Genomic DNA, 26,680 nt, shown 5'->3' on the forward strand with positions numbered 1-26,680 from the left:
CAGGCAGCATACATACATACAAAGTGCGCCAGCAAAACATAAATACATACATATGGGGAGGCCGTGAGGTCACATTAGATTAGCCAAATTTGAAAATATTGGGGACTTGGTTAAGGATGCTGAATCTCCAAAAAATTTAAATGCAGTTATCTGCGGGTATGCCATAAGATTTGGAACATCACATTTTTAAACCATTTTAACAACATTTATATCAGAGAAAAGGCAAAAGAAAGAATTTAAAAAAAAAAACAAACAACTCAAAACTAATCGAACAAAATTGGTCTCAATGTGTACGTTTTTTTGCTGCAAACTAGTGTAATAGTTTAGATTGTTATTTTAACATTAAGCTTTTTTAATCTATTGTGAAAAATGTGGCTCTTAGTAAATATTTTTTGTGAAGGCATGTTAACTTTTTAACTTAAAAAGTTTTTTATGTATCTCTAATTTGACGTCAAAATTTTTAAAATTATTATTATTAAAAAATGATGGTGATGATTAAAACAAACTTAAGTCTGAAGCAAAATTTCAAGTATGTGTCAAATAATCATAGAATTCTTCATGACCATTGAGACGTTTTACGTTAAGTTTAGGCGTTATGGAAGTTTGTGGGCGCTCGAGGCAAACTTTATTAAAGTCGATCAATATATCAATTTTATAGGCCAGATAACACTATGCAGCATCAAAAATTAACCTCGATGAATGCTATATTTTTGGATTCGTTACGAATTCCCAAGTTAAACTGCGTTTTCCAAAGAGTTCCCCGACGCAAGGATTCTTAGCAAAAGGACGTCAAAGTTCGAAAAATGCTGAAATTGACCAACTTTGCGGAGCTCTCAGAGGCAAATGGATGCATGGCTTGGTTCGAAGTTAAAGTTTTTTAAAAGATACACCCTTTATCTTTCAAACCCCATACATAAAATAATTTTAGGATTTTTTTTAAGGCAGAAATAAATTCCAAAAAACATAGTCAAAAAACTGAAAAACATACAGCTGCGGTCAAAATAGTAGCAGTGTTGCCGCCTTGTGTTTTTAAAAGTTTGATGTTGTAATTTTTTCTTATCCAATTAGTCTAATAGTAAAATTATAATCAATACAATATTACCAGGAAAAGATCAATTACAACAACAAACTTTTAAATACACAGGGCGGCATCACTACTACCATTTTGACCGCTGCTGTATACTTTTATGTTTTTTGACTATGTTTTCTAGAATTTGTTTCTGCCTTAAAAAAAATCTTAAAAATTTTTTAAGTATGGGGTTTGAAAGATAAAGGGTGTATCTTTTAAAAAACTTTAACATCGAATCAAACCATGCATCCATTTGCCTCTGAGAGCTCCGCAAAGTTGGCCAATTTCAGCATTTTTCGAACTTTGAGGTCCTTTTGCTAAGAATCCTTGCGTCGGGGAACTCTTTGGAAAACGCAGTTTAACTTGGGAATTCGTAACGAATCCAAAAATATAGCATCCATCGAGGTAAATTTAAAAAGCACTAAAAATGCTGCACAGTGTAATTCGAAATGTCGGCAAACATAGGTTTTTTGTATTCTTTGCTATACCGCGGAACCTGTAGGTGATGGGACATATATACATAAGTTTGTATGAGACTTTTACTCAGGAGCACCCAATTATCATGGAAAACTGAAATGGTGCGTGAAAATTTTTGGCTGTGTACTTTCAGCCAAAAATTGTATATTAGAACTTTTGTATGTTGCAAGTGAGATCGACACAAATTTTTAACATTTGTCAAGAGGTGTTTGCTTGATATCTTATACATCTTTGGAAAAACAATAAAAATTACTCTTATGCTTTACGAAATAATAATTTTGAAAAACCTAAAGCGTAAATGTAACAATTTTAAAAGTGAATGAGTTAAGTTACATTACCTGCCAATATATCCCGCTTGTGCCATCATTCCATTCCTATCATCCATAACTCTTTGTGGTTGATTATTCACAACTTTTCCATCATCATTACCTTTCCAGGTTCCATCATCTTCTTTAAAGGATTGGCTTCTGCAAGTTTAAACAAATGTAATCGCATTTTTAAATTTATGGTTTTACAAAAGTATGTAACAAGGAGAAGGAAGCGTTCCATATAGCCATGTCTGTCCGCCTGTCTGTCTGTCCGCCTGTCTGTCTGTCTTTATGAACTTTAAGATCTCGGAAACTACGAAAGCTAGAAAGTTTTGGATTACCCACACATATTTTTCGGCTTTCTACGGAGCGCAAGCGCAGCGACAAGGATCGGAAGGTCACGGCGGAGACAAGGGTCCCCGAACTAAATTAGAGTATTAGCATAGCATAGGTTAGGAAAAATAAGAGTAAAACTAAGGAACAGAACTAGTGAAAAGAAACCCTGGGTCTGGTGAATGTAAGGGTGAGCTTTGAGTTGTGTCTCGTGACAGCTAGGTTAATCAGTTGCGTTTCCGAGCCGCTTTCTCTACGCAACGCGGCCATCAAACCTGTCCACGAGGAATCGCTAACTCGCGTCAGTCAAGTTCTCGTATTGCGTCTCCGAGCCGTTTTCTTTACGCAATATAAAGGCTTGTCGGACTGTGGAAAAAGCGGGTTCTAACGCAGCGCCTCCTGGGGTTTGAAAGATAAAGAGTGTATCTTTTTAAAAACTTTAACATCGAATCAAACCTTGCATCCATTTGCCTCTGAGAGTATTGGAAAGTAGGCCAATTTCACCATTTTTCGAACTTTGAGGTCCTTTTGCTTTTTGGAAAACGCAGTTTAACTTGGGAATTCGTAACGAATCCAAAAATATAGCATCCATCGAGGTACATTTTTGATGCTGCATAGTGTAATTTTAGAATTTTTTTAAGAAAGAAAAATATAAAGGAAAACAGCAATAAAACGTAAAAATATAAAGCTGTGGTCAAAATTGCAGTAGTGATCCCTCCATGAATGTACTTACATATCAAACATGTACAATTATAATAGCATTCAAAATATAAAAGAAAGTTCTAAAATATGTTTGTTCTTGTAACTTTTCTCTATTTTATAAAACAACCTCTTAACGAGGTAATAAACCAGTGACGATCGCACCTTCAACATACAAAAGGGCTGATATCAACATTTATACGAAAAATAATTACACACGTGACAAAATTCACTTTCTAAAATGTTCTCCATTTTTTAAGTAATTTTTTTTTTTACAGTGACAGTGACCTCGAAACTCGCAACTAGCCTGGCCGTAGTTAAATCCGACGTCAAGAGCAAGGAAAACAAGAGAGAACGCTATTAAATACCCGATACTCAGCTTAACAACTTTAATATAAATATGCCTTCTTGTATGATTTTCGCGCGCCCCATTTCAAATAATTTACATTTTGCATTCACATATTCCAAAATAGAGTGACCAGCTTTTTTCAGCACCAGCAGGAGTGTTGAGCTATGGCGAAGTATATTTGCCATTTAAGTTTATTTAGATTTAGGAATACAAAGATAATGAATATTATTAACACACGTGGGTAGCTCGCTGGTTTTCGCCGATCAAGTTCTTAAGTGTTGCCACATTGTTCTTTTTAGTCCGCTGGCAAGCTTCGGTTGGCGCTGCTGGCATATTAGGTTGCCACAGCACTCCCCCTCCAGTGAATGCGTCACAAATCCTGGTTTGAAAATTTAACTCTATGACTTCTCTCATATGTCCTGGTCAGTCTAGGGGTAACTTCTTTTGCATCCAACTGGCGGTCGTCCTTTACTAAGAATGCTGGTTTGAGGCGATCAACTGATACTGCAGTCTCATGCTCATTGAGTATTATAGTGAAAACACGATCGTTTTCGCGTCTTACAATCTCATGAGGACCAGTGTAAGGGGCTTCCAGAGGCTGCTTCACGGCGTCAGTGCGGAGAAATACATGCGTACATTTATCGATCCCTTTCAATAAGAACATCTTCTGCTTGGTATGATGTGCTGTTAATGTCGGTCGCACTTGTTGCATGTGCTCTCGAAAGATGCTCAAAAAAGAGGTGGGGGTAACCGTATCGTCCAAGTTGGTAAAAACTCATTTGGCAGTCGAATAGGTATTCCGTATACCATTTCTGAGGCTGAAGATTTGATGTCCTCCTTGTAACAGGTACGAAGTCCAAGCAAAACTGTTGGCAGTAACTTCGGCCACGGAGTACCTCTATTGCGCATCAAAGATGACTTAAAGGATCTGTGCCACCTCTCTATGAGTCCGTTTGACTGAGAATGGTAGGCCATCGTGTATGTGTATGTGTTTACTTCCAACCAGATTAGCAAGATGTTTGAAAACTGCTGACTCAAATTGTGTTCCTTTGTCCGTAGTTATCGTTTTCGGAGAACCAAATCGAGATATCCAGTGAGTCCAGATCGCCTTAGCTATTGTCTCTGCAGTAATATTTGAGAGAGGTACAGCTTCTGGCCATCGCGTAAATCTATCAATCATAGTCAGGCAGTACCGATAGTTTTGTTGTAATGGCATAACTACAATGTCGAGGTGAACGTGGTCAAATGGTTTGGCATGTCGATCTTTTCTGGTGAGAGGTGGTTGTGTTTGTGGATCTTAGAGCGCTGACAAGGTAGACAAACTCTACGACATTTTTATTCATCGAGGGCCATACAAACTTTTGGCGCACTTGACGAACTGTTGACCGACCACTGGGATGAGACAAACCGTTAATGAACGAAAACACAGCATTGCGGAAAGATTTGGGTACATAAGGACGAACGCTTCCTGTAGAAACATCGCAGTAAAGTGAGATGTTGTCATCAAATCGAACCCTTTGAAGTTTTAAAGCTGAGGTTCCTTCAATTTGCGATAATTTGACGTCAGTCGGCTGTAAAAATATGTTTTTTCTCCCGCCATCAATAATAATTCATTTCCAATTTATTCTTGTAATTTTTATTAAAGATAGAGTTTTTTATTAATTTGAGGTTGAGCTATAGGAGCAGCCGTTGTTGCCGCTCCAAGCTCGTCAGAGGTTCTTGTCGAGCCCAATTTACTTAGGAGGTAAAAAGGTGTAAGTACCGTAGCGGCGATGCCAGCAGCGGCAGCGGAGAGACGGCCTGTATATTCTTATATTCTAAAGTATATAGCTATGCTCTCTTAGTCCGGATCGCGGAGATATATGCACATGCATGAGGTCCGCTCGTGTTGCAAGTATGCTGACACTTGCACTTTCAGCGTGCAGGCCTAGGCACAGCGAGCGGTTTGTATCTCGGGCATTTATGTTGATGACCGAGACCTTGAATTGTATAAACACTGTACTCTTGGTACAGTGGGTGCTCGATATATATATTTAATATGTGTGCATTAGGGCGGTCCAAAAAATGAAATTCTTTTCTCACCCCTTAACATGGTATATTAAAGTATGCAAAAAATGTATGTGAAAACAAAACAATTTATTTTCGAGATTTAGACCTTGCGAAACGTCTTCAAAGTTTGCTTTAAAAATACTCATACGACATGTATAACAGTTCGAATTTGGTCGAAAAAAATCGCTCTCCCATTTCTTGTCTTGTCAAATTATGAATTTCGTTGGAATAAATGGTAAAAAAAAAGGAGAGCAAAATATCAACTGAATTGTTGATATCTATGCCACCTTGATCAGAAAAACTTTTTGATTAAAGGCAACAGTGCGTATGGGTGATAAGCTTTGAAACCAATTCGCAGAACCTAAAACACGATTTTTTTAAAAATTGTCTTTTGGTATACCTTGAATACCACAATGCGCACCGTATAAGCGGGTGAGAGTAGGACCTTAAAAATTTCAATACATATGTGGACCGCCCTAGTGTGCATACTACATCTCCCTCCTTTTGAAAAATAACGTAATATAATGGAGTTATTTTCTAGTATTAATTTTACAAACTTTGAGAAAAATTATATTATTTATAGCCAAAAATTTTTTTTGTGTTATTAATTTGTTTTTATATATAGGAATATTTTTTTAACATTTTTTTTTTTTTTTTAATAAGTGTGTATACTTAGTTTTGATTTGGTTATCTTTTGTGCTCTTATATTATGTATGGCCATTAGGGCGGTCCACATTTGTATGGAAAATTTTAAGGTCCTACTCTCACCCGCTTATACGGTGCGCATTGTGGTATTCAAGGTATACTAAAAAAAATTTTTTTTTTAAATCGTGTTTTAGGGTCTGCGAATTGGTTTCAAAGTTTATCACCCATACGCACTGTTGCCTTCGATCAAAAGGTTTTTCTGATCAAGGTGGCATAGATATCAACAATTCAGTTGATGTTTTGCTCTCCTTTTTTTACCAATTATTCCAACGAAATTCATAATTTGACAAGACAAGAAATGGGAGATCGATTTTGTTCGACCAAATTCGAAATGTTATACATGTCGTATGAGTAATTTTAAAGAAAACTTTGAAGACCCCTGCAGGAAATATGCGAACTAGTCTGAAAAACAACTAGTAATACAACTAAAATAAAGCAACCGGAATTTTTCTGAATGCATTTGGACTACACAGGGTCTAGAAAATTTGTGCTAGTCGAAAAAATGATTAATACAAAACTAGTAAAAAATAAACTTGTCTCGGACTAGTACCTTTCTGACAAAAAAAACCTTAAAAATATTTAACTGGTAGAACAAATACATGTTAGGGTCTAGTTAAAAGGCAACTGGAATTTAACTAGTTGCAAATGAAACACATATGATCAAAAAATATAGCCTAGAGTGTAAATGTCTTGAGAAATTTAACACTAAACAAATCAAACACTCGAGGTCCTCGGTTCAATTCCCAGTCTCTGTACATTTTTTTTTTGTTTTCTGTTTGCTAGGTGATGCTTTAGTTTTATTTAAAACTTTGTTTAATCTGTCCGAGGCAATATATATGTAAAAAATCGCTGTTTTTGAATTGTGTCACACTAAAATTCATAAACCTTGTTCGGGCAATACCAAATGTGATGCGTGTATGGCTCAATCAGTTAGTGTATCTACAAATCCAAAGGTCCCGGGTTCAAGTCCTCAAGAGGGCGACTTGCCTCAAAAAAAGTAAGTTTGTTTTAATTCCATTTAATTATCATTTACTGTACTTGATTACATAATAATTATCAGAAATTCTCTAAGGACCGCGACTATTGATTGGATACTAAATTAGGAGAGCATCAAGTTTGGCATCGTCAAGTACTAGTGAAATTCAATCACTTGTTGGTTTCGAGATTCATTTTTAGTTTTTTCGTGAAAATATTTTTTTTAGTGTAGTTTAACAGCTGTAACAGTAAATTGGTTAACAGTAACTAGTGCAAAACTAGTAGCAAATGGACTAGTTGTTTCCGACGACAAGCATATGAAAAATGGACCACTTCGTTACAAGGAAATGGACATAACTTGAACTAGTTAACCTTCTTGACCCAACTAGTATTTTAATAGTCCAAAACTGATTCCGTTTCCTGCAGAGACGTTTCGCAAGGTCTAAATCTCGAAAAAAAAATTTTTGTTTTCACATACATTTTTTGCATACTTTAATATACCATGTTAAGGGGTGAGAAAAGAATTTCATTTTTTGGACCGCCCTAATGGCCATACGTGATATATTTAAAAATTGATTATGAAATAAAGAGTTTTAATCTATCTTTATGTACTATTTGCTTTTTATTTTTGTTATTTATTATGGTTATGTTATCTCTGTCTCCTATTTGTTCTACCTTATAAGGACCTGTATATTTGAAATCTAACTTATGCCCTGTTTCATTATACCCTTGTAGAGGGTATTATAATTTCAGTCAGATGTTTGCAACGCAGTGAAGGAGACGTTTCCGACTACATAAAGTATATATATTCTTGATCAGGACCAATAGCCGAGTCTATCTAGCCATGTCCGTCTGTCCGTTTCTATGCGAACTAGTCTCTCAGTTTTAAAGCTATCGCGATGAAACTTTCCCGAAAGTCTTCTTTCTATTGCAGGTAGTACATATGTCGGAGCGAGCCGGATCGGACCACTATATCTTAAGGCTTCCATAGGAATATTCAAACAAATATAGGAAAATTCATTGTAACTTTGTAGGAAGTAGGCGTTTTGATTCTTGACTACTTATGTATAAACAAAACTAAAATAGAAACGCTGAATCTGGAATCCCTGGAACTGCACCGAGTAAGCATTACTTTATCTACAAGGGTATATAAGCTTCGGCTGGCCGAAGTTAGCTTCCTTTCTTGTTTTTTAATAAAACCTGATCTCCTATTTCTAAATCGAAATCGCCACTTGTTTTGTCGTAAATAAGTTTCTGTTTTAGCTTATGAGATTCTAGCATTAGTCTAGCTCTTTTAAATGCCTGTTCTAATCTAAATTTGAATTCCTTTGCATAATCTTCTATATTATAAAGGGGTTTTATTTTATCTATGCTATTAAAATGTTTTGGTAGATTTGAAGTTTTACCAAAAACTAGCTCATATGGACAATAGTCATGTGCCATAGATGGGGTCGTGTTAAAACAATATACGAAGTATCGCAGCCATACATCCCAATCTGTTTTGTCAACTGAGATGTATGAACGAATAAACTCATTGAGTGTTCTGTGGCTTCGCTCCACGGTACCTACTGTCTGGTGGTGGTGTGCAGTTGAAGTTATGTTTTTAATATTTAAATATTTACATAGATCTTCAATAATTGAATTTTTATATTCTGTTCCCATGTCCGTAATGAACGCCTTCATTGGACCGTACCTTAGAATAAAATCTTCAAATATAGCTTTTGCTACTGTATTTGCACTTTTATTTGGTATAGGTATAGCTACTAGGTATTTAGTTAAATCGCAGATGAGTGTTACTGCGTATTCATTTCCATTATTAGATTTTGGAAGTGGACCAATAGTATCTACAATTACTATATCGAAAGGTCTTTGTGGAGTTTTGGTTATAGTTAGTGGGGTCTTGGTATGTTTAGTCGTTTTCGACTTATGGCATTTAGGACATTTCTTTATGTACTCTTTTATGTCTTTGGACATATTTTTCCAGTAATAGTGTCTCTGGACCTTGGCCAGGGTTTTTGTAATGCCTGTATGACCACCTTGTATTGTATCATCAAGGAATGTAGACAATATAGCTTCTTTTTCTTTATTATTATTTATTACGGTCACCGGGTTGAGTAGCGCTACTCTCAATGATTTCAATATATTATTGCCCATATTTTTAAAATTATCAATTGAAACATGTTCAAAGATATTTTCCCACGGTGCCACTTTGAGTTGGCTGACTTTGTGAATACCGGCCTGCTTTTCAAGCCTTTGAAAGAATTGAACTAATTCAATGGTTCCATTAGTATACAAATCGCTAACATCATATCTCGCTGTAATTTTCTTTTCGTGCTTAAATAAACACATCTTATTATTTACATGCAAGGTCACTACTTTACGTACTTCATCATTATTAATGACATCATATACGTTGGGCTTTGAAGCTTTCTCTATAGATTGCTTATGCAGATCTATTTGTTTATTTCCTGCGCAGGATTTTAGTCTACTTTGGTTTCTGGTAGTGACTTTCAGAATTGTATTGTTTGTTTGTATATTTTTTAAGTCTGTTATGGTTATTCTAGAGAGCGCATCGGCTACATAGTTATCTTTGCCCTTTAGATACTCTACCGTAAAATTATATTCCTCTAATTCAAGTCTCATTCGTGTTAGTTTAGAACTGGGATTTACCATTGAAAATAAGTAGGTAAGTGCTCTATGGTCTGTTTTGACAGTGAAGTGTCTACCATAAATATATGGTCTGAAGTGTGTTATTGCCCAATGAATAGCTGCTAATTCTTGTTCCGTAGTGCTTTTGTTGCTTTCACCTTTCGTAAAGGATCTTGATGCGTATGCAACTGGAAGCTGTAGTCCTTTTTTTTTGAGTTAGAACTGCTCCACAAGCGTATTTGCTAGCATCTGTGCTTATGCAAAATTCTTTGCTAAAATCTGGGTATTGCAACAGAGTAGGGTTTATTAATGCTGATTTAAGATGTTCGAAGGCGTTTTGACATTCTGTTGTCCATTCGAATTTAACATCTTTCTTACATAATCTTGTTATGTGACGGGAGAATTCAGCAAAATTCTTTATAAAGCGTCTGTAATAATTGCAAAATGCAATGAATCTTCTAGCGCTGTCCGCATCATGTGGGACTGGATAATTTCGAATGACGTCGTATTTTTTGTCGTCGGGTAAGATTCCTTTATCTGTGCATTTATGTCCTAAGAAAGTGACTTCACGCATGAAAAATGAACATTTTTCAGGATGTAACTTAAGGTTGTGTTGCCTACATTTCTTGAAAACATCAGTTAAATTCTTGAGCATACGTTTTTTGGAACAACCTATGACTATTAAGTCATCCATATAAAGAGAAAGCTATAGTCATCATTCTTTGGAAAGAGTTTGGCGCTATTTTTAAACCGAATGGTAATCGCGTGAAGCGATACTAATTATTGTTTGTTGAAAAGGATGTTATATCCCGTGAACTTTTTTCCAATTCAATTTGATGAAAACCTGACATTAAGTCAAGGCATGAAAAGTATTTTGCTCTACCTAGTTGATCTAAAATATCATCGATTCTAGGGAGTGGAAACTTATCAAACAAGAGTTTTTTATTAATTTGACGATAGTCAATTACTAATCGCCATTTTTTATTTTATTATTTATTTATTTATTTATTATTTATTTTATTTTATTTATTTTTATTTTATATTTTATTTATTTATTATATTATAAGGTGATACAGAGGGTTCCACTATTTCATCATTGATGAGTTTTTGGACTTGTTTTTGAATTTCGTCTTGTTGACTATGAGGATCTATAATTTTTTATATATACGGGTTCATCATCAGTTAATCTCAGCTTTTGTTTATAAAAATATAAACATCACTATACTGGGTACATAATGCTGTAAGCTGTTTATTGAATAGAGGCGGAAAGTTTTTTGCAATTTGGGATAATACAATTTTTTGTCTGGTTTCTAAATCCGTTTTTACTACTTCGTAGTTTGAAAGTGGTTCATGATGTATATTTTTGATATAAACTACTTGATCTGTGTTTGTGGTATTAAGTAATCTTATATATGCATTTTCGACTGTTGCTATGGTATTTGCGATATAGACACCATGCTGAATTTCTTGATTCGGAATTAATACGCTGTCTTCTTCTGAATTTATTTTGATTTTTCGGACGACTTGGGATCTTGCTGGCAGAATTAGGGAGTTGTTGCCAGAACTGTATGTTATTGAAACATATATCGGATATTTGAGGTTATTTGATCTTATTATAAGCCAGTCCTCAGACGGCTTGAAGTCTAATTGACAGTTGCATTTTTTGATAAAATCGATTCCTAGTATTCCATCACATGGAATAGCGAATTGCATATTTACGATATGGAAATCATGTGGAATTATGTACTTAGAAGTAGAAGTAGAATTTCAATAGAAGTTAAGCCTTTTGATTTGGTAACTTCCTAACTTATTGCCTGTATATTTATTATATAATTATCTTGGATGTATTTAAAACCATCGGAATTTTCTTTTAATATGGATATTTCCGCACCAGTGTCTACTAAAAATATTAATTCTTTTCCTGTTTCTACATTTATAAAAGTGACGAATGTGCTTTGACTGAGATTGATGGCATGAACTTTAATATTTTCTACTGCTGTGTACCTAAAGGTTGTTGGGAGTTTTCCGAAGCCGTTTGGGCTACCCTATCATTGCTGTTGTTATTATTATTATTATTGCTAGAGTTATAACCTCCATTTTGATGGTTATTCCCTCTATAATTTCCTCTATTGTTTCCTCTGTTGTTTCCTCTATAATTGTTGTTGTAATTCTGTCCGTTGTTGCGTGTATAATTATTGTAATAATTGTTATTATTATAATTATTATTATTATAATAACCGCGGCCATTGCCTCTGCCGCGATAATTACCTCTATTATTGTAATTACCACGCTGGCTTTGGCTTCTTTGAGCGTATAGGATTGAATTGGCATTTCCTGTCATTTCAGTACTACATTGTATATACTTTGTGACAGCTTCATTCATTGTATTGTTTCCTGCTTCTACCACGTTCACAATTTTTGACCATTGTTGTGATGGCTTCTTTGGTACTGAATTTATCAGCATGTTCGGCTGATAAGCCCTCATCGATATACGAAGCTTCAAGAAGCTTTCGTAAGTTATCAATTTCTGAGGTAATCTTTTCAGCGGTTTTTCCTTTTTGGGTTGTCTTTGCCATTTTTGCCTTTACTACGTCAGATGTTTCACCGACTATAGTATCTTGCAATTTTTTTATAATGGCCCATTAAATTCTGGGATGGCATTTGAGATGTCTTTTATGTAGGTATAGAAATATCTAATTTATACCTATCTTTGACTGTTATTAAATTTGAACGTAACTTGATCAATAATTTTGATATTTTTGACCAGTTTGTTTCATTTATTGTCCTCCTGTTTTTATGCACTAATATTCTTGCCTCGTTAAAAGATTTGACAAGTATTCTCGTTTTATATACACCAAAATCTAGTGTTCTACCAAGTATGGAATGATCTTTTATGACGGATTTTACTTTTACACCTGGGATGGTGGTCAATATACTTGCTTTTTGCGTATATGAGCAATGTATTAGTGGAACAAAGTCTAAGTTGTACCTATTCATGTACTCATATTCTAATTCATTTACGAGTAGAGCCTCAGTTCCTTTTTCGATAATTGGTATAAATTTGGCTCCTTATCAAGAGTGATTCTAATACACTCTGTAGTTTTCATTTTTGTATATATATGTTTTTATTTATTTTTGTTTTGTTTTATTTATTCATTTGTTTTCGTTGTACATTAGATAAGATTTTTCAATATATTAATATATGGTCATACATATTTATATAAGATAGTTTTTTATTATTTCTCTTTTTATACCATTGCAGAGGGTATTATGATTTCAGTCAGAAGTTTGCAACGCAGTGAAGGAGACGTTTCCGACCCCATAAAGTATATATATTCTTGATCAGCATCACAAGACGAGTCGATCTAGCCATGTCCGTCTGTCTGTTTCTACGCAAACTAGTCTCTCAGTTTTTGAGCTATCGGGATGAAACTTTCCCAAAAGTCTTCTTTCTATTGCAGGTAGTACATATGTCGGAACCGACCGGATCGGACAACTATATCTTATAGCTCCCATAGGAACGATCGGAAAAAAAAAACGTTAAAAAATTCTAGCTTCGGTGTTTTTTCAAGTATTACCTTCTACTCTTGGGAATATTATTTTTTATATATTTCTGAATTTGGAATTAAATATTTTAAAAATCGGATCACTATATCATATAGCTGCCATAGGAACGGTCGAAAAATTAAATGGAAATTAAAAGGAAAACAAATTATATCTTTGTTGATTTTTATTACATTCTCTTCTACTCTGGGATATGACTATTTTTAAATATTTCCGAATTTCCATTTTAATTTTAAAAAGATCGAACTACTATATCATATAGCTGCCATAGAAACGATCGAAAAATTAATGTAAAATAATAGGAAATTTAACATTTTTGCGATTTGTAAATTAATAGGAAAAATCTGCAAGGGTATATAAGCTTCGGCTGGCCGAAGCTAGCTTCCTTTCTTGTTTTTTGTTTATTTCGAACATCTTGTTAATAATTATTGTTGGCGCTTTATATATTTTATATTTTGTCCAGATCATTAGCCTGGCTTTTATGTATGGCTCTTTTTGAAATACATTTGTTGTGAAAAATATATGCCTTGTACAAAATAAATGCGCTCAGAATAAAGACAATAATTGATAATAAAATGTTCGTTAGATCTGTATTTACCAGGGACCGTAAATAATCATTATTTGAGATTTTTATTTTAAACAGACTACTGTGATTTTTTGTTTTAAACGTCAAAAATAACGTTCTTTTTACTATTGTCCACAAAGTATATGCATGTCAACAAAGCTGGAAAGCAAGTTAACTGTTATTTCTTCATGTCTATAAAGTGCATAAAAACCAGTTAAATTGTTGACTAAAACTTATACAAATCTCAGTAGGCCTTTTAAAATAAAAATCTCAGATAATGATTATTTACGGTCCCTGGTATTTACTGTTTTGGACTCGATTTTATTTATGACATTTGCTGTGGAGTCCACTTCTTTTACATTTACTAAACCCATTTTGGGTGTTTTTCTGTTAGTTGCTAAAGGACTGTTTTTATTAAACGTATAATTTAATTTATAGTTTATTTGCCATTTACTTTGGCTCATCTAATTAAAAATTTGCCGTATTGGGCCGTAGGTATTGTTTTAACAATGGAAAACCTGCCTAGTTTTTTGCATAGCTTTACGGGCTACACGTCTAATCGGGCAGAAAAAGTTTCGCTCAATTTTACAAAATATTATATTATATAAAAAAAATATGCATCGTAGTGCAATCCAAAAAATTATGCAACGCAGTGCATGGGTGAAAAAAAATTGGTTTTCAGCTTGGTTGGTTTCTTTTTCTTCCTTCTACGTCAGCTGGTTGTCGCCGGTTTGGCTACGCTGACGTTCCTTCGAAGGCGCAGGTGGCGGTCGTGCCTCCCACGCTTGATAACTGCTGCAGCTGTCCTGGGCCTATGGGCTCAGGCGGTACCGGTGCCGGTCATCGCACAGGTTTAACACACGTTGATTCGCAGTGTGGGCTCTCCAGGGGGCCTGGGCAGTCTTTGGGACATTCCTTAATCTTCTTCGGTAGCTTCTTTGCTGGAGGAGGATTTGTTATAATTTTTTCTTTACACAGGTTTTAAATTTCTGAGTGAGCTGGAGTTATTGGCTTTTCTTTTTTAAAACTTGAACTTAAAAAATCAAGTTCTTCTTGTAACTTTTGGGCTGTTGCCCAGGGGGGTGGCGGCTGATTCTTAAACAAAAGCCACTTTATGTGAGCTATTCTTTTTGTTATCTTGTTTTTTACGCCCCCTCTTTTAGGCATAACTCCATCTCTACTCACTCAGATAATTTTTTCCATCGTCCACGAATCCTTTGTTGTCTTGATCCTCCGATGTCACGGTCGCCATGTAAAAATATGTTTTTTCTCCCGCCATCAATAATAATTCATTTCCAATTTATTCTTGTAATTTTTATTAAAGATAGAGTTTTTTATTAATTTGAGGTTGAGCTATAGGAGCAGCCGTTGTTGCCGCTCCAAGCTCGTCAGAGGTTCTTGTCGAGCCCAATTTACATAGGAGGTAAAAAGGTCTAAGTACCGTAGCGGCGCTGCCAACAGCGGCAGCGGAGAGACGGCCTGTATATTCTTATATTCTAAAGTATATAGCTATGCTCTCTTAGTCCGGATCGCGGAGATATATGCACATGCATGAGGTCCGCTCGTGTTGCAAGTATGCTGACACTTGCACTTTCAGCGTGCAGGCCTAGGCACAGCGAGCGGTTTGTATCTCGGGCATTTATGTTGATGACCGAGACCTTGAATTGTATAAACACTGTACTCTTGGTACAGTGGGTGCTCGATATATATATTTAATATGTGTGCATACTACACGGCATTGTTATAGAGCATAATCTTGAAAAAGCGTCTGCGACTGCATTCTCTGATCCTTTCACATGCATAATAGTCGTGCAGAATTGGGAGATGTAAGCCAAATGTCGTAGCTGTCTCGGTGATGCTTTCTCTGGTCGCTGCTGAAATGCGTACACGAGCGGCTTGTGATCCTTTCTGATGACAAAGATGCGTCCGTCAACAAGGTGTTTGCAATATTTAATTGATTTGAAAATAGCGAGCAGCTCTCGGTCGTACGTTGAGTAGATTTTCTCCGTGTTGCTCAGCTTCTTTGAAAAAAATCCTAGAGGCTGCCAATTTCCGTGTGTACGCTGCTCCGGAATCGGAAGCATCACAAACCAGCTGAAGTTCAGATTTTGCTGCGGGAAAAGACAAAAGGGCTGCGTCTGCTATGCTTTGTTTGCAAGCGTTAAAAGCTGCATGGAGCTCTGAAGTCCATTTAATTTTACGTTGATCATTTTTTTTAACACCCTTTAGCAACTCAGTGAGCGGTGCGTGAATGTGTGATGATTGAGCCAAACATCTGCGAAAGTAATCTATAACGTTCAAGAAACGACCAAGTTTGCTTATGGTTTAATTAAGAATGGCATCTATGCGTTCGGTGGGTGGTTTAATTCCAAATTCGTTGATCGTATAACTGAGAAAATTTACTTGAGATTGCGCAAAATGGCATTTGGTCAGATTGATGCTTAGACCATGTTTCTGAGGTACTTGCAAGCCAGTCCGAAGATGTTCTTTGTGTTCAGCGATGGAATGCGACGTTATAAGTATATCGTCTATGTAGATGTTGTCCATAAAGCGTTGAAATGTTTGAGTCGCCAAACGGCATGTACTGAAACTCAATGAGTCCAAAAGGAGTGCACACCGCGGTTTTTTGGATATCGTTTTCTGCCATTGGAATTTGGTAGTACGCTTTAACCAAATCGAGGGATGAAAAAATCTTCTTTCCTTGTAGTTGTTCTGTGAAGTCGTGTATATGGGCGATTGGGTAGCGGTCTGGTATGATGATTGAATTCAGTTTTCGATAATCTCCACATGCCCTCCAGCCACCGTCTTTTTTGGTAACCATATGTAACGGGCTGGACCAAGGACTTTTTGACGGGCGACATATGCCTTGCTCAATCAAGAAGTTTATTTCTCTCTTGGCGGTGACAAGTTTTCCACCGGAGAGGCGTCGTGGTCTATCAGCAACAGGTATTCCATTTGTTTCAATGTAGTGACGTACGTTGTGTTGCGTAGCTGCTTTTATCGATGGCTTTGTCACGTCGACAAATTCACTTAGAAGTTTTTGAAATTTGGACATGCACTGCACTGTGGAAACTGATATGTGTTTCGCTTGTGCAAGACATGCTGTGGTTGATAGTCCAGTGATTGAGTCGATCAAGCGTTGGTTTTTAAGATCAATGAGCAATTGGAATTTGGTCAAAAAGTCTGCCCCCTTTTATAGCTGTGTGCACGTCAGCGATAATGAACGGCCATTTAAAGTTTCGGCGATGATTCAAGTTCAGCTGAGTGATGTACTTTCCATAAGTATGAATGCAGAAGTCGGCGTAGTTTCGGATCTGGAGATTCGGCAAGTTTTTTTTAGTTAGCGATTTTTAATTGCTACGTACTTGTTTTCGTTGGGTGGTCGAATGACTAAATCTTCCACTGTCAGAACTACATCCTCCTCCAGGTGAAGAGTCACAAGGTCGAACTTGTCGGTGTCATCGATGATCTGGTGCGCTCCATTTGCGTAAACAATAGTTGAGGGTTGCTATGTGCGAGTTTTGGCAAGTAGACAGGCGTACGTGTGTGTGTGCGAGTAGTCTCATCCCGGTTGCCAGGTACATTTGTCCGGCATGATGAATGGAATATTGGAGCTATCGCTTTGTTCGTCGAAATTTAGCCGCCTACCTTTAATTTTTCGCAAATCGTATTGGCGTCTGTTCATTCAGTGCGCAATTTCTTAATTGTGAACGCGTGTGTCGATTTCGTAGAATAAGTAAATTATATTATGATTTTACTTGTCGGGGTCACCACTATGGCGAAGTATATTTGCCATTTAAGTTTATTTAGATTTAGGAAAACAAAGATAATGAATATTATTAACACACGTGTGTAGCTCGCTGATCAAGTTCTTAAGTGTTGCCACATTGTTCTTTTTAGTCCACTGGCAAGCTTTGGTTGGCGCTGCTGGCATATTCGGTTGCCACAGAGCACGGAATTGGTACTATTTATACACAAAACTTTGGGCGACACGGCTTTTTGCGGTTTGTGGGCGTTAGAGGGGGCGTGGCACCTTGATAAAATAAACTTGGGCTGGGTAGGAAGCACAAGAATATGCGTAGGAAGTCCCAACCTTCTAGCTTTTGTAGTTTCCGAGATCTCAGCGTTCATACGGACAGACAGACGGACAGACGGACAGACGGACAGACAGACGGACAGACGGAAAGACAGACGGCTAGTGATCCTGATCAACGGGTATATAGACCAAGCCACCATGGTGGAATCGGGAACTGACACTCAAAAGAAATAACCTTCGAAAGTTATTCAAAATCGCCAAAAAGGCAGACAATGAGATCATCAACGAGGAATACAAAATCCTACTTAGGGATTACAAAAGGCAATTCCACAGGGCACAGAGAAACTAGTGAAGAAACTTCTGCTCCAGCATCGAGAACGTCCCGGAAACAGCTAGAATCCGGAAGATGTTAATACGCGACGACGGACAGTGAACTGAGGGCAATGGAAAGGCCCTAACAGCACTTATGCAATCGCACTTCCCAGGATGCACGGATGTCCTAAACCAGGACATAGCAACTGGCGAGGAACCCCCCAAACGATCTAATAACAACTACAAAAGTCCACTGGGCCATCCCACCGGGAAAATTCCTCTGGAAAATAACATGTTGTGACTGCGCCGGTAGAATACGGGAGTCAATGATTAGCAGAAGTCTGCTATGGGGACTTTGCTGTTGCTGTTTAACCATTTGTTACCATTTGTTTGGTTTTACTTCAATAGTGTCACTTGAATTTAATTTGAATTGATTTCGGAGAGCAGAACAATGGTTGGCAATACAAAAATGTGTGTTCAGCTTTTCTCGTTGAGATCGTAAGTCGTAATGGCTGCTGAACTTAGAGATGGATCCGTTGCTCCAAGCAGGACCGGGTCTGGTATCGATAGGAATCGATGAGGTATCGATTATAGGGTTGTGGTATGTACTAACGTTAAGTCCTGAACGTTACGACAACAAATGACCGTACATAACATCTTTTCATTAGGTTTCTCCATACAAATCAAATTCTCGAGTTCGTGGGCCTCAAACCCCTTCGGCCAGGGTTCCAAAAAACTAATTGAGTCATTCTCCCTACACTATCAGAATGTACGTAGTTTACTGGTTAAACTCAGTAACTGCACGTCAATAGTGTCTCCTTTGACGCCAATGTGATTGGCTTTACTGAAACGTGGCTTAATTCCTCTGTGTCTGACTGCGAAATATTTGCGGGCAACTATGTCATATATAGACGAGATCGTACAGTGCGTATGGGCGGCGGTGTTTATTGCCGTCAAGTCCGATCTGGTTTCAGAATTAATTCCGATAATCGACTCCGATAGGACTTTAGAATTTGTTACTTTTCGTATTAACGTTCATGACTATTTTGTTTACGTCTCATGCTCTTATATTCCACCTCTGTCCGATATTAATGTACAACCCTAGTCAAAAGTATTTTCACAAATTTGAATGTTAACTGTACTCATATTTTGAACTTATAATAAAAACATTTTAGCACCTATGGAAAGAGCACTTCAATTCCGTTTAAATGACACAACAATTTTCTTAACCCATTAAGCACCCTTTGAAAAGTGGGCAAATTAGACAATTTTTTTTGAAAGGAAAATTTTCAACTTTTTCTCTTGGGCTTAAAACAAAAATGTTTTGATGCAAAGTTGTTCCCCAATCATAATTAATAATAACTGCAAAAAAAAAAATTTCAAAATATTTTTCCTTGTATTTTTTATGATTTTTTGAAAATAGCTATTTTTGCCGCTTTTTCTTCATTTTCATACAAAATTTTACTGAGAGGTCTCCATTCAAAAAATCATAAAAAATATAAGGAAAAATATTTTGAAAATTTTTTTTTTGCAGTTATTATTAATTTTGATTGGGGAACAACTTTGCATCATTTAAACGGAATTGAAGTGCTCTTTCTATAGGTGCCAAAAGTTTATATTATAAGTTCAAAATATAAGTACAGTTAACATTAACATTTGTGAAAATACTTTTGACCACCCCTGTATATCTGTAGCACGTTGCTCATATTCAGAGTATTCACTCCACCCTCGGCAATAAAGACCATCCTATTGTTATGGGCGACTTTAACCCTCTAAGACTTGCGTGCCTGAAGGCACGTATTACGTTTTTGGTCTTAACAAATAAACTAACATCTTTTCAATTGTTTAAATATTTTTTGGCGGTTGATAAAAGGCAGACAAAATTATGAGTCTCAGGCTTGAAAGCTCTCCGAAGCTTCTAACGAGACTTATCATTTATTTTATGTTTTTTCGCGCGAAAATAATACGTGCCTTGAGGCATGCTTACGTCTTAGAGGGTTAACCTGCCTTCCATATCCTGGATGTCTTCACCTGACTCAAATGTTCTTGTTACCTCTTTAGCTTACGAGTTGGTACACGGCCCTATCGACCTCTCATTGGGGCAATTTAACTCTATTCAGAACTCCTCGAATAAAATCTTGGACCTTATTTTTGCGTCTGAGTTCGCCAATGCCTACGTTTCTAGAATTGACCCGCTCGTTAGCCCTTAAGAAAATTATCACCCTACACTTGAGGTCATTCTGGAGCCGATGCTTTATTACCAGGTCCTGAAATCGAACAAGCATCTTTTCGTTGCTTTCGAAAGGCCAACTTTACTGGTATGAATCTTTATTTATCCGAAGTAGATTGGTCTTTTAAGGATTTAATCGAAGAACCTCTTAACATTGTTAAACAGTTCTACCGCATTCTCGGCACGGTTTTCGATTTGTATGTGCCTTCATTCCCCTCACCCGATGTTTCTTATAAGCCTCCTTGGTTCACTCGTAGACTCTCTTACTTAAAAAACTGCAAGTCCAGACTTTTTAAGAAATTTAAGAGGACAGGGATGCAAGTAGACTATTCGAGATACATTACTGCGCGTTCTGAATTTATAACTCACAATTCCCAATGCTACCAAAATTACCTTGATCGTTGCAGAAATGAGTTTCATGATAACCCCAAACAGTTCTATGCATTTGTTAACTCCAAACGCAAGTCTCAACAATTTCCATGCCGCCTTCATCTGGATTCCGTTTCCGCTTTTAATGATGCCGATATTGCCAATTTATTTGCGAAATTTTTCCAGTCCACATATTCATCCACAAGCTACGATAATACCTCAGCGTATCCCTTTTCACTTCCGCTCTCTAATGGTATGTTTATGCCTATAATCAGCGTAGATGATTGTTTGTTTGTTTGTTCTACAAACAATCAAGTCATCCTTCTCTTCTGGTCCCGATCTTGTACCAAGCTCCGTTTTAAATTATTGTGCTATCGCACATAATTCTTCAAACAGTTAATTACTGCTCAGCTTCAGCACCAGTGTAGCTCAATAATGTCCCCAACACAGCACGGCTTTATGAAACGTCTACCAACCTTCTAGAGTATACTACAGTTATTAGGAATGCGTTTAAAACAAACACCCAAACTGATGTAATTTTTACAGATTTCACTAAGGCTTTCGATTCGGTGAACCATCAGTTACTGGTCAAAAAAAAACTTACGGTTTTGGTCGATCTCGTTGACGAAGTGGATTTCTTCATACTTATTGAACCAGACGCAGAGAGTATTATTTAAAAATTCAATCTCAAACCTTGTCCATGCGACTTCTGGCGTTCCTGAAGGGAGTCACCTTGGACCACTACTGTTTGGAATCTTTATAAATGACTTGCCTCAAGTAATTCTTTCTTCCCACGTTATGATGTACGCGGATGACGTAAAACTTTGCATGCCCTTAAAAAACGTTGATTCTCACGCACTCCTGCAAGCGGACTTATGCAACCTGCAATCATGGTGCCTCCAGAACCTGCTGTTCTAAAATAATTCTAAATGTAGCTTTATGTCTTTTAATCGGAAGAGGCTTTTCCTCTTTAATTATTCCATTGGGATGAACGATCTTGAACGCATTAATTCCGTAACAGATCTTGGAGTTTTATTTAGCCACAACCTAAGCTTTACCAATCACATCGGCATCATTGTTAGTAAAGCAAAAGAGGTTTTTGCATTTGTAAAGCGCTGGTCTAAAGAATTTGAGGATCCCTACACCACAAAGCACCTTTACATTTCTCTTGTGAGACCAATTCTTGAATACTGCTCGTGCGTATGGTCACCTCAATATGCTAAATATCAGGACCTAATGGAATCGGTACAGAAACAGTTCCTTTTGTTTGCTTTACGTGGGTTAACTGGGAACTACAACGTCACCTGCCATCCTACGTCGATAGACTGCGTCTTCTGAACCTGCCCTCGCTAATGGATCGTCGGACCTGCCACGGAGTGATTTCCTCCACAAGTTGATCACTGGACTTATAAATTCTAGCTTCTTACTCGGCCAAATACGGTTTTCGATCCCCGTAAGAGCATCCCGCTACTTTCGGCCTATTGCTCTTGAAATTTGCAAATCGAATTTTGAAGCGGAGGTAGGAGTTAGGTTTATATTGGCAGATATTTGCTAATTTTTGGAAATAAATAAATACAAGCGGAAGGGACAAAACCTCATTCACCCCTTACAAATCTTCCATCTCTGGTTTTAAAATACACAGGGGTGACACAAAAAGTAAGGGGCAAATGAGGTTTCTATCTGGATCTCTGGCAGTAGAATGCAGGACAAAATCCACTGGTTTTTCGACTTCCCGCATTATAAATTTTCCACACGTACTCAGTTATGGGTTTCCTCTACTTGCAATTTCTGCTTTTCCGCACCCTCTCAGTTTTGGTTTTTCACTCCTTGGAATATATGCTTTTCCAGACACTCGTACACTTTACACTGCTTTGCAGTATCTGATTTTCCACAATAAAAATAATTTTTTGTTGTAATAATATTTTTTTTATTTATTAATAATATTTACAATCGCAGCATTAGAATTAAAAATTGTTAGTGCCTGAAGAACTACTGGTTTTTGCGTGGCGCAACACTTCTGGTCCCAAGAAGTCTCAATCGGCCTGGCTGAAATAAATGTAATATTTTGATAAAGTTAAACAACGAAGTACTATTTAAACAACCATTTAATGAACACTGAGCACCATTTACCACTGATGAAGACTAAAAACATTTAAAGTAACACTGAAATGCAGAATTTGTGTTAGAAATAGCATCTGGAGGCTTATAATTATTAATGGAGAAAATATCTGTAGTACTAACCTCTGTTACGCTGAAATAAAGATTACACTGTGCAGCATTTTTAGTGCTTTTTAAATTTACCTCGATGGATGCTATATTTTTGGATTCGTTTCGAATTCCCAAGTTAAACTGCGTTTTCCAAAAAGTTCCCCGACGCAAGGATTCTTAGCAAAAGAACCTCAAAGTTCGAAAAATGCTGAAATTGGACAACTTTCCAGAGCTCTCAGAGACAAACGGATGCATTGTTTGATTCGATGTTAAAGTTTTTTAAAAGATACACTCTTTATCTTTCAAACCCCATACTTAGAATAATTTTAGGATTTTTATTAAGGGAGAAACATATTTTTGAAAACATAGTCAAAAAACATAAAAGCATACAGCTGCGGTCAAAATAGTAGTAGTGTTGCCGCGCTGTGTTTTTAAAGGTTTGTTGTTGTAATTTATCTTCTCCTGGTAATATTGTATTGATTATAATTTTACTAATAGACTAATTGGATAAGAAAAGTGACAACAAAAAAACTTTTAAAAACACAGGGCGGCAACACTACTACTATTTTTACCGCAGCTGTAAGTTTTTTAGTTTTTTGGCTATGTTTTCTGGAATTTATTTCTGCCTGCATAGTGTTATTACACGCCAACATTTATTTTACCACTCTCCTTTTTCTTGTTTTTTAGATAATAATTAACTATTTTCAGTTTTTTCACCTTTTTGCTTGAAATTTAAAAATGATGTGACCCTGCATCATATATTTGATAATAACATTCCGAAGAAAGATAGAATTTGGATATAATTTCGTTGTAAGTTATGGTCATACTTAAATAATATTTTTCAGGGACCGTAATAATTAAAGGTTGCGTATATTATAGGTATGTCGGAGACAGGGGTCTCTTCCGTCATGACTTCCTTTTACACTTGGGTCTTTTTAAGATGCGTAGGGAGTTGCAATTGTTCCTGTTGCCGGTTCGAAGGTTCTCGAAAGAATGAATCCTGAACACTCTACTGCTTTGCACAACTCTACGTTGCAACAACAATTGCGCCACACTCGGCTAAGGTGGGTTCCCACCTAGCCACGCTCTTGAAACCCTTAAACGGTCTAAGAAGGTCACACTTCCTTTTCTCAATACTTTATTTAAAATGACAGGTTTTTCTCAGTTAAATTTAACATTGATTTGTATTATTACTAATTCTCTCGACAGGTATATTAAGGCTCAGATGACACATTCAATTTTTAGCGTCAATTTATTGTGACAATTTTTTATTTGTGTGAGTTTAAAGATTAATATGATATCGTGCCTTTACTATTGGTGTTAGTGGTAGAGCAGCTAAAAATATTTGATTCTTTCTCGCGCTCGTTTAAAGTCCCATTAAAGAAAAATTGCTACAATAAATAGACGTTAAAAATTGAATATGTCATCTGAGCCTAAGCATTTTTTGCCAATTCGATTTCATGTTAAGTGTAATCAATACTACCAAGACGAATTTTTATTTTTTAACAACACTTAAAAATGTTTTGGGCCACGATCTGACGATCAAATTATTTAATTTCACAAAACACGATTGAGAATGTAAAAATCAATAATAATTTTCTATGCAAGTTAATTGCAATCCTTGATAAATATGATCAAATATTTTAATCTTCTTACCGTGGCTTTTCTCTATAATTTTGTTGTATCCCACATTCATTCTTATTATTATTTGTACAAATTTTGAGTAAAATAAATTAAAATCATCAATAAATATTATGATTATAGTTATTTATTTTAATTTATTTGATTAAAAATTACACTGTGCAGCATTTTTAGTGCTTTTTAAATTTACCTCGATGGATGCTATATTTTTGGATTCGTTACGAATTCCCAAGTTAAACTGCGTTTTCCAAAAAGTTCCCCGACGCAAGGATTCTTAGCAAAAGGACCTCAAAGTTCGAAAAATTCAGAAATTGGCCAACTTTCTAAAGCTCTCAGAGGCAACCGGATTCATGGTTTGGTTAGATGCTAAAGTTTTATAAAAGATACACTCTTTATCTTTTAAACCCCATACTTACAAAATTTTTAAGATTTTTTTTAAGGCAGAAACAAGTTCTAGAAAACATAGTCAAAAAACATAAAAGTATACAGCTGCGGTCAAAATGGTAGTAGTGTTGCCGCCCTGTGTATTTAAAAGTTTGTTGTTGTAATTGATCTTTTCCTGGTAATATTGTATTGATTATAATTTTCCTATTAGACTAATTGGATAAGAAAAAATTACAACATCAAACTTTTAAAATACACAAGGCGGCGACACTACTACTATTTTGACCGCAGCTGTATGTTTTTCAGTTTTTTGACTATGTTTTTTGAAATTTATTTCTGCCTTAAAAAAAATCCTAAAATTATTTTATGTATGGGGTTTGAAAGATAAAGGGTGTATCTTTTTAAAAACTTTAACTTCAAACCAAGCCATGCATCCATTTGCCTCTGAGAGCTCCGCAAAGTTGGCCAATTTCAGCATTTTTCGAACTTTGAGGTCCTTTTGCTAAGAATCCTTGCGTCGGGGAACTCTTTGGAAAACGCAGTTTAACTTGGGAATTCGTAACGAATCCAAAAATATAGCATTTATCGAGGTTAATTTTTGATGCTGCATAGTGTTATTAATATTTTTTCTACGTATTTAAAAAAAAAAAAATTAAAGATAAAGAGCAAGACTTTTGGTTTTGGTGTAAGTCTTAGGATTTCAGAATGTTACAAGTTAGTGATTTTTTGCTAAAAAATATTATAATCGCGGTGACACAGAAATCACACAGCGCACAGTGGCCTGATATTGATGCTATTCGGAAACCCACCCCCATTTAACGCTCGGAAATTATCTATCCGTACACCGCCGCCTTCAAAAAGGAACAGGATATCAAGAATACTAAAAACCAACTTCTCACTTTTCCGCTGGGATAGACTCCTTTGCGGGCTATAAGGCACCAGGACTAAATGGAATATTTCCAGCCATGTTACAGGGGGCCAACGAATGGAACACCCCATGTCTATATGAAATATACTTGGCATGTCACATTGATTGTCTTCCTCCTAAAAGCGGGAAAGTGCAGTCACGCAAGCCTCTAAGGATTACAGGCCGATAATCCTGCTAAGTCTGCACATCAGGAATGATCTAGGGAGAATCATGTCATCCAACCAGCTCGCCTACACCTAAGGGAAATCTGTGGAAACGGCACTAGACTCGCTAGTTACAACCGTTAAGAGAGCCTCACACATTAAGTAGGGGAGAGTGAGGCAATTTCGTCAGCATTTTTTCAAACCTTTTTTTGGTTTATCTTAAGCCACGTTATCATATATAAACTTTTATTGTTGAATGCGGTCAGCACCAAGCTTTAAAATGTGACGTTCCCCTTTTTTTATTTACCTTGATGATTTATAAAAAATTAAAAAGTAAAACCAATATACTGGGGCAATTCCGCCACATAGGGGCGCCACAAATCCACAAATCGCCACACCAGTGGGGCAGTTTCGTCACCTGAAAAATGTAGGGAACTTTACGCCTGTAAATATGCTACACTGATCAAGCGTACCATTTTTGTTGAAGTCCTATATTTGTTGCTGCTGCCGGTAGTCTGTTGGTTAGCCAGCTCGTCAAATAAAAAAATATGTATTTAAAATAGATGCAAATTTACCCTAAGCATAGGGTGGCGAAATTTACCCACACAGTACTTATTTAAAAATAATTATTTTTCTTCCGAAATTAGGCGCGAAGTTAAAAATCTGTGTATTATATAAAAAAAAACC

At 36.4% G+C, this 26,680-nt stretch overlaps 1 protein-coding gene across 2 annotated transcripts in view; it reads right to left on the minus strand.

The window, feature by feature from the left end:
• The window catches only part of Snap25 (Synaptosomal-associated protein 25kDa), a 510,490-nt gene that overhangs the window by 159,460 nt on the left and 324,350 nt on the right, over positions 1 to 26,680 (minus strand). For both annotated transcript variants that reach the window (XM_044392595.2, XM_044392594.2), the window contains exon 6: positions 1,885 to 2,013. In XM_044392595.2, the coding sequence (XP_044248530.1) occupies positions 1,885 to 2,013 (129 nt within the window). The remainder of the gene's footprint in view (positions 1 to 1,884; positions 2,014 to 26,680) is intronic.

The sequence above is a fragment of the Drosophila takahashii genome, chromosome 3L (assembly GCF_030179915.1).
Source record: "Drosophila takahashii strain IR98-3 E-12201 chromosome 3L, DtakHiC1v2, whole genome shotgun sequence".
Classification (NCBI taxonomy): Eukaryota; Metazoa; Arthropoda; class Insecta; order Diptera; family Drosophilidae; genus Drosophila; species Drosophila takahashii.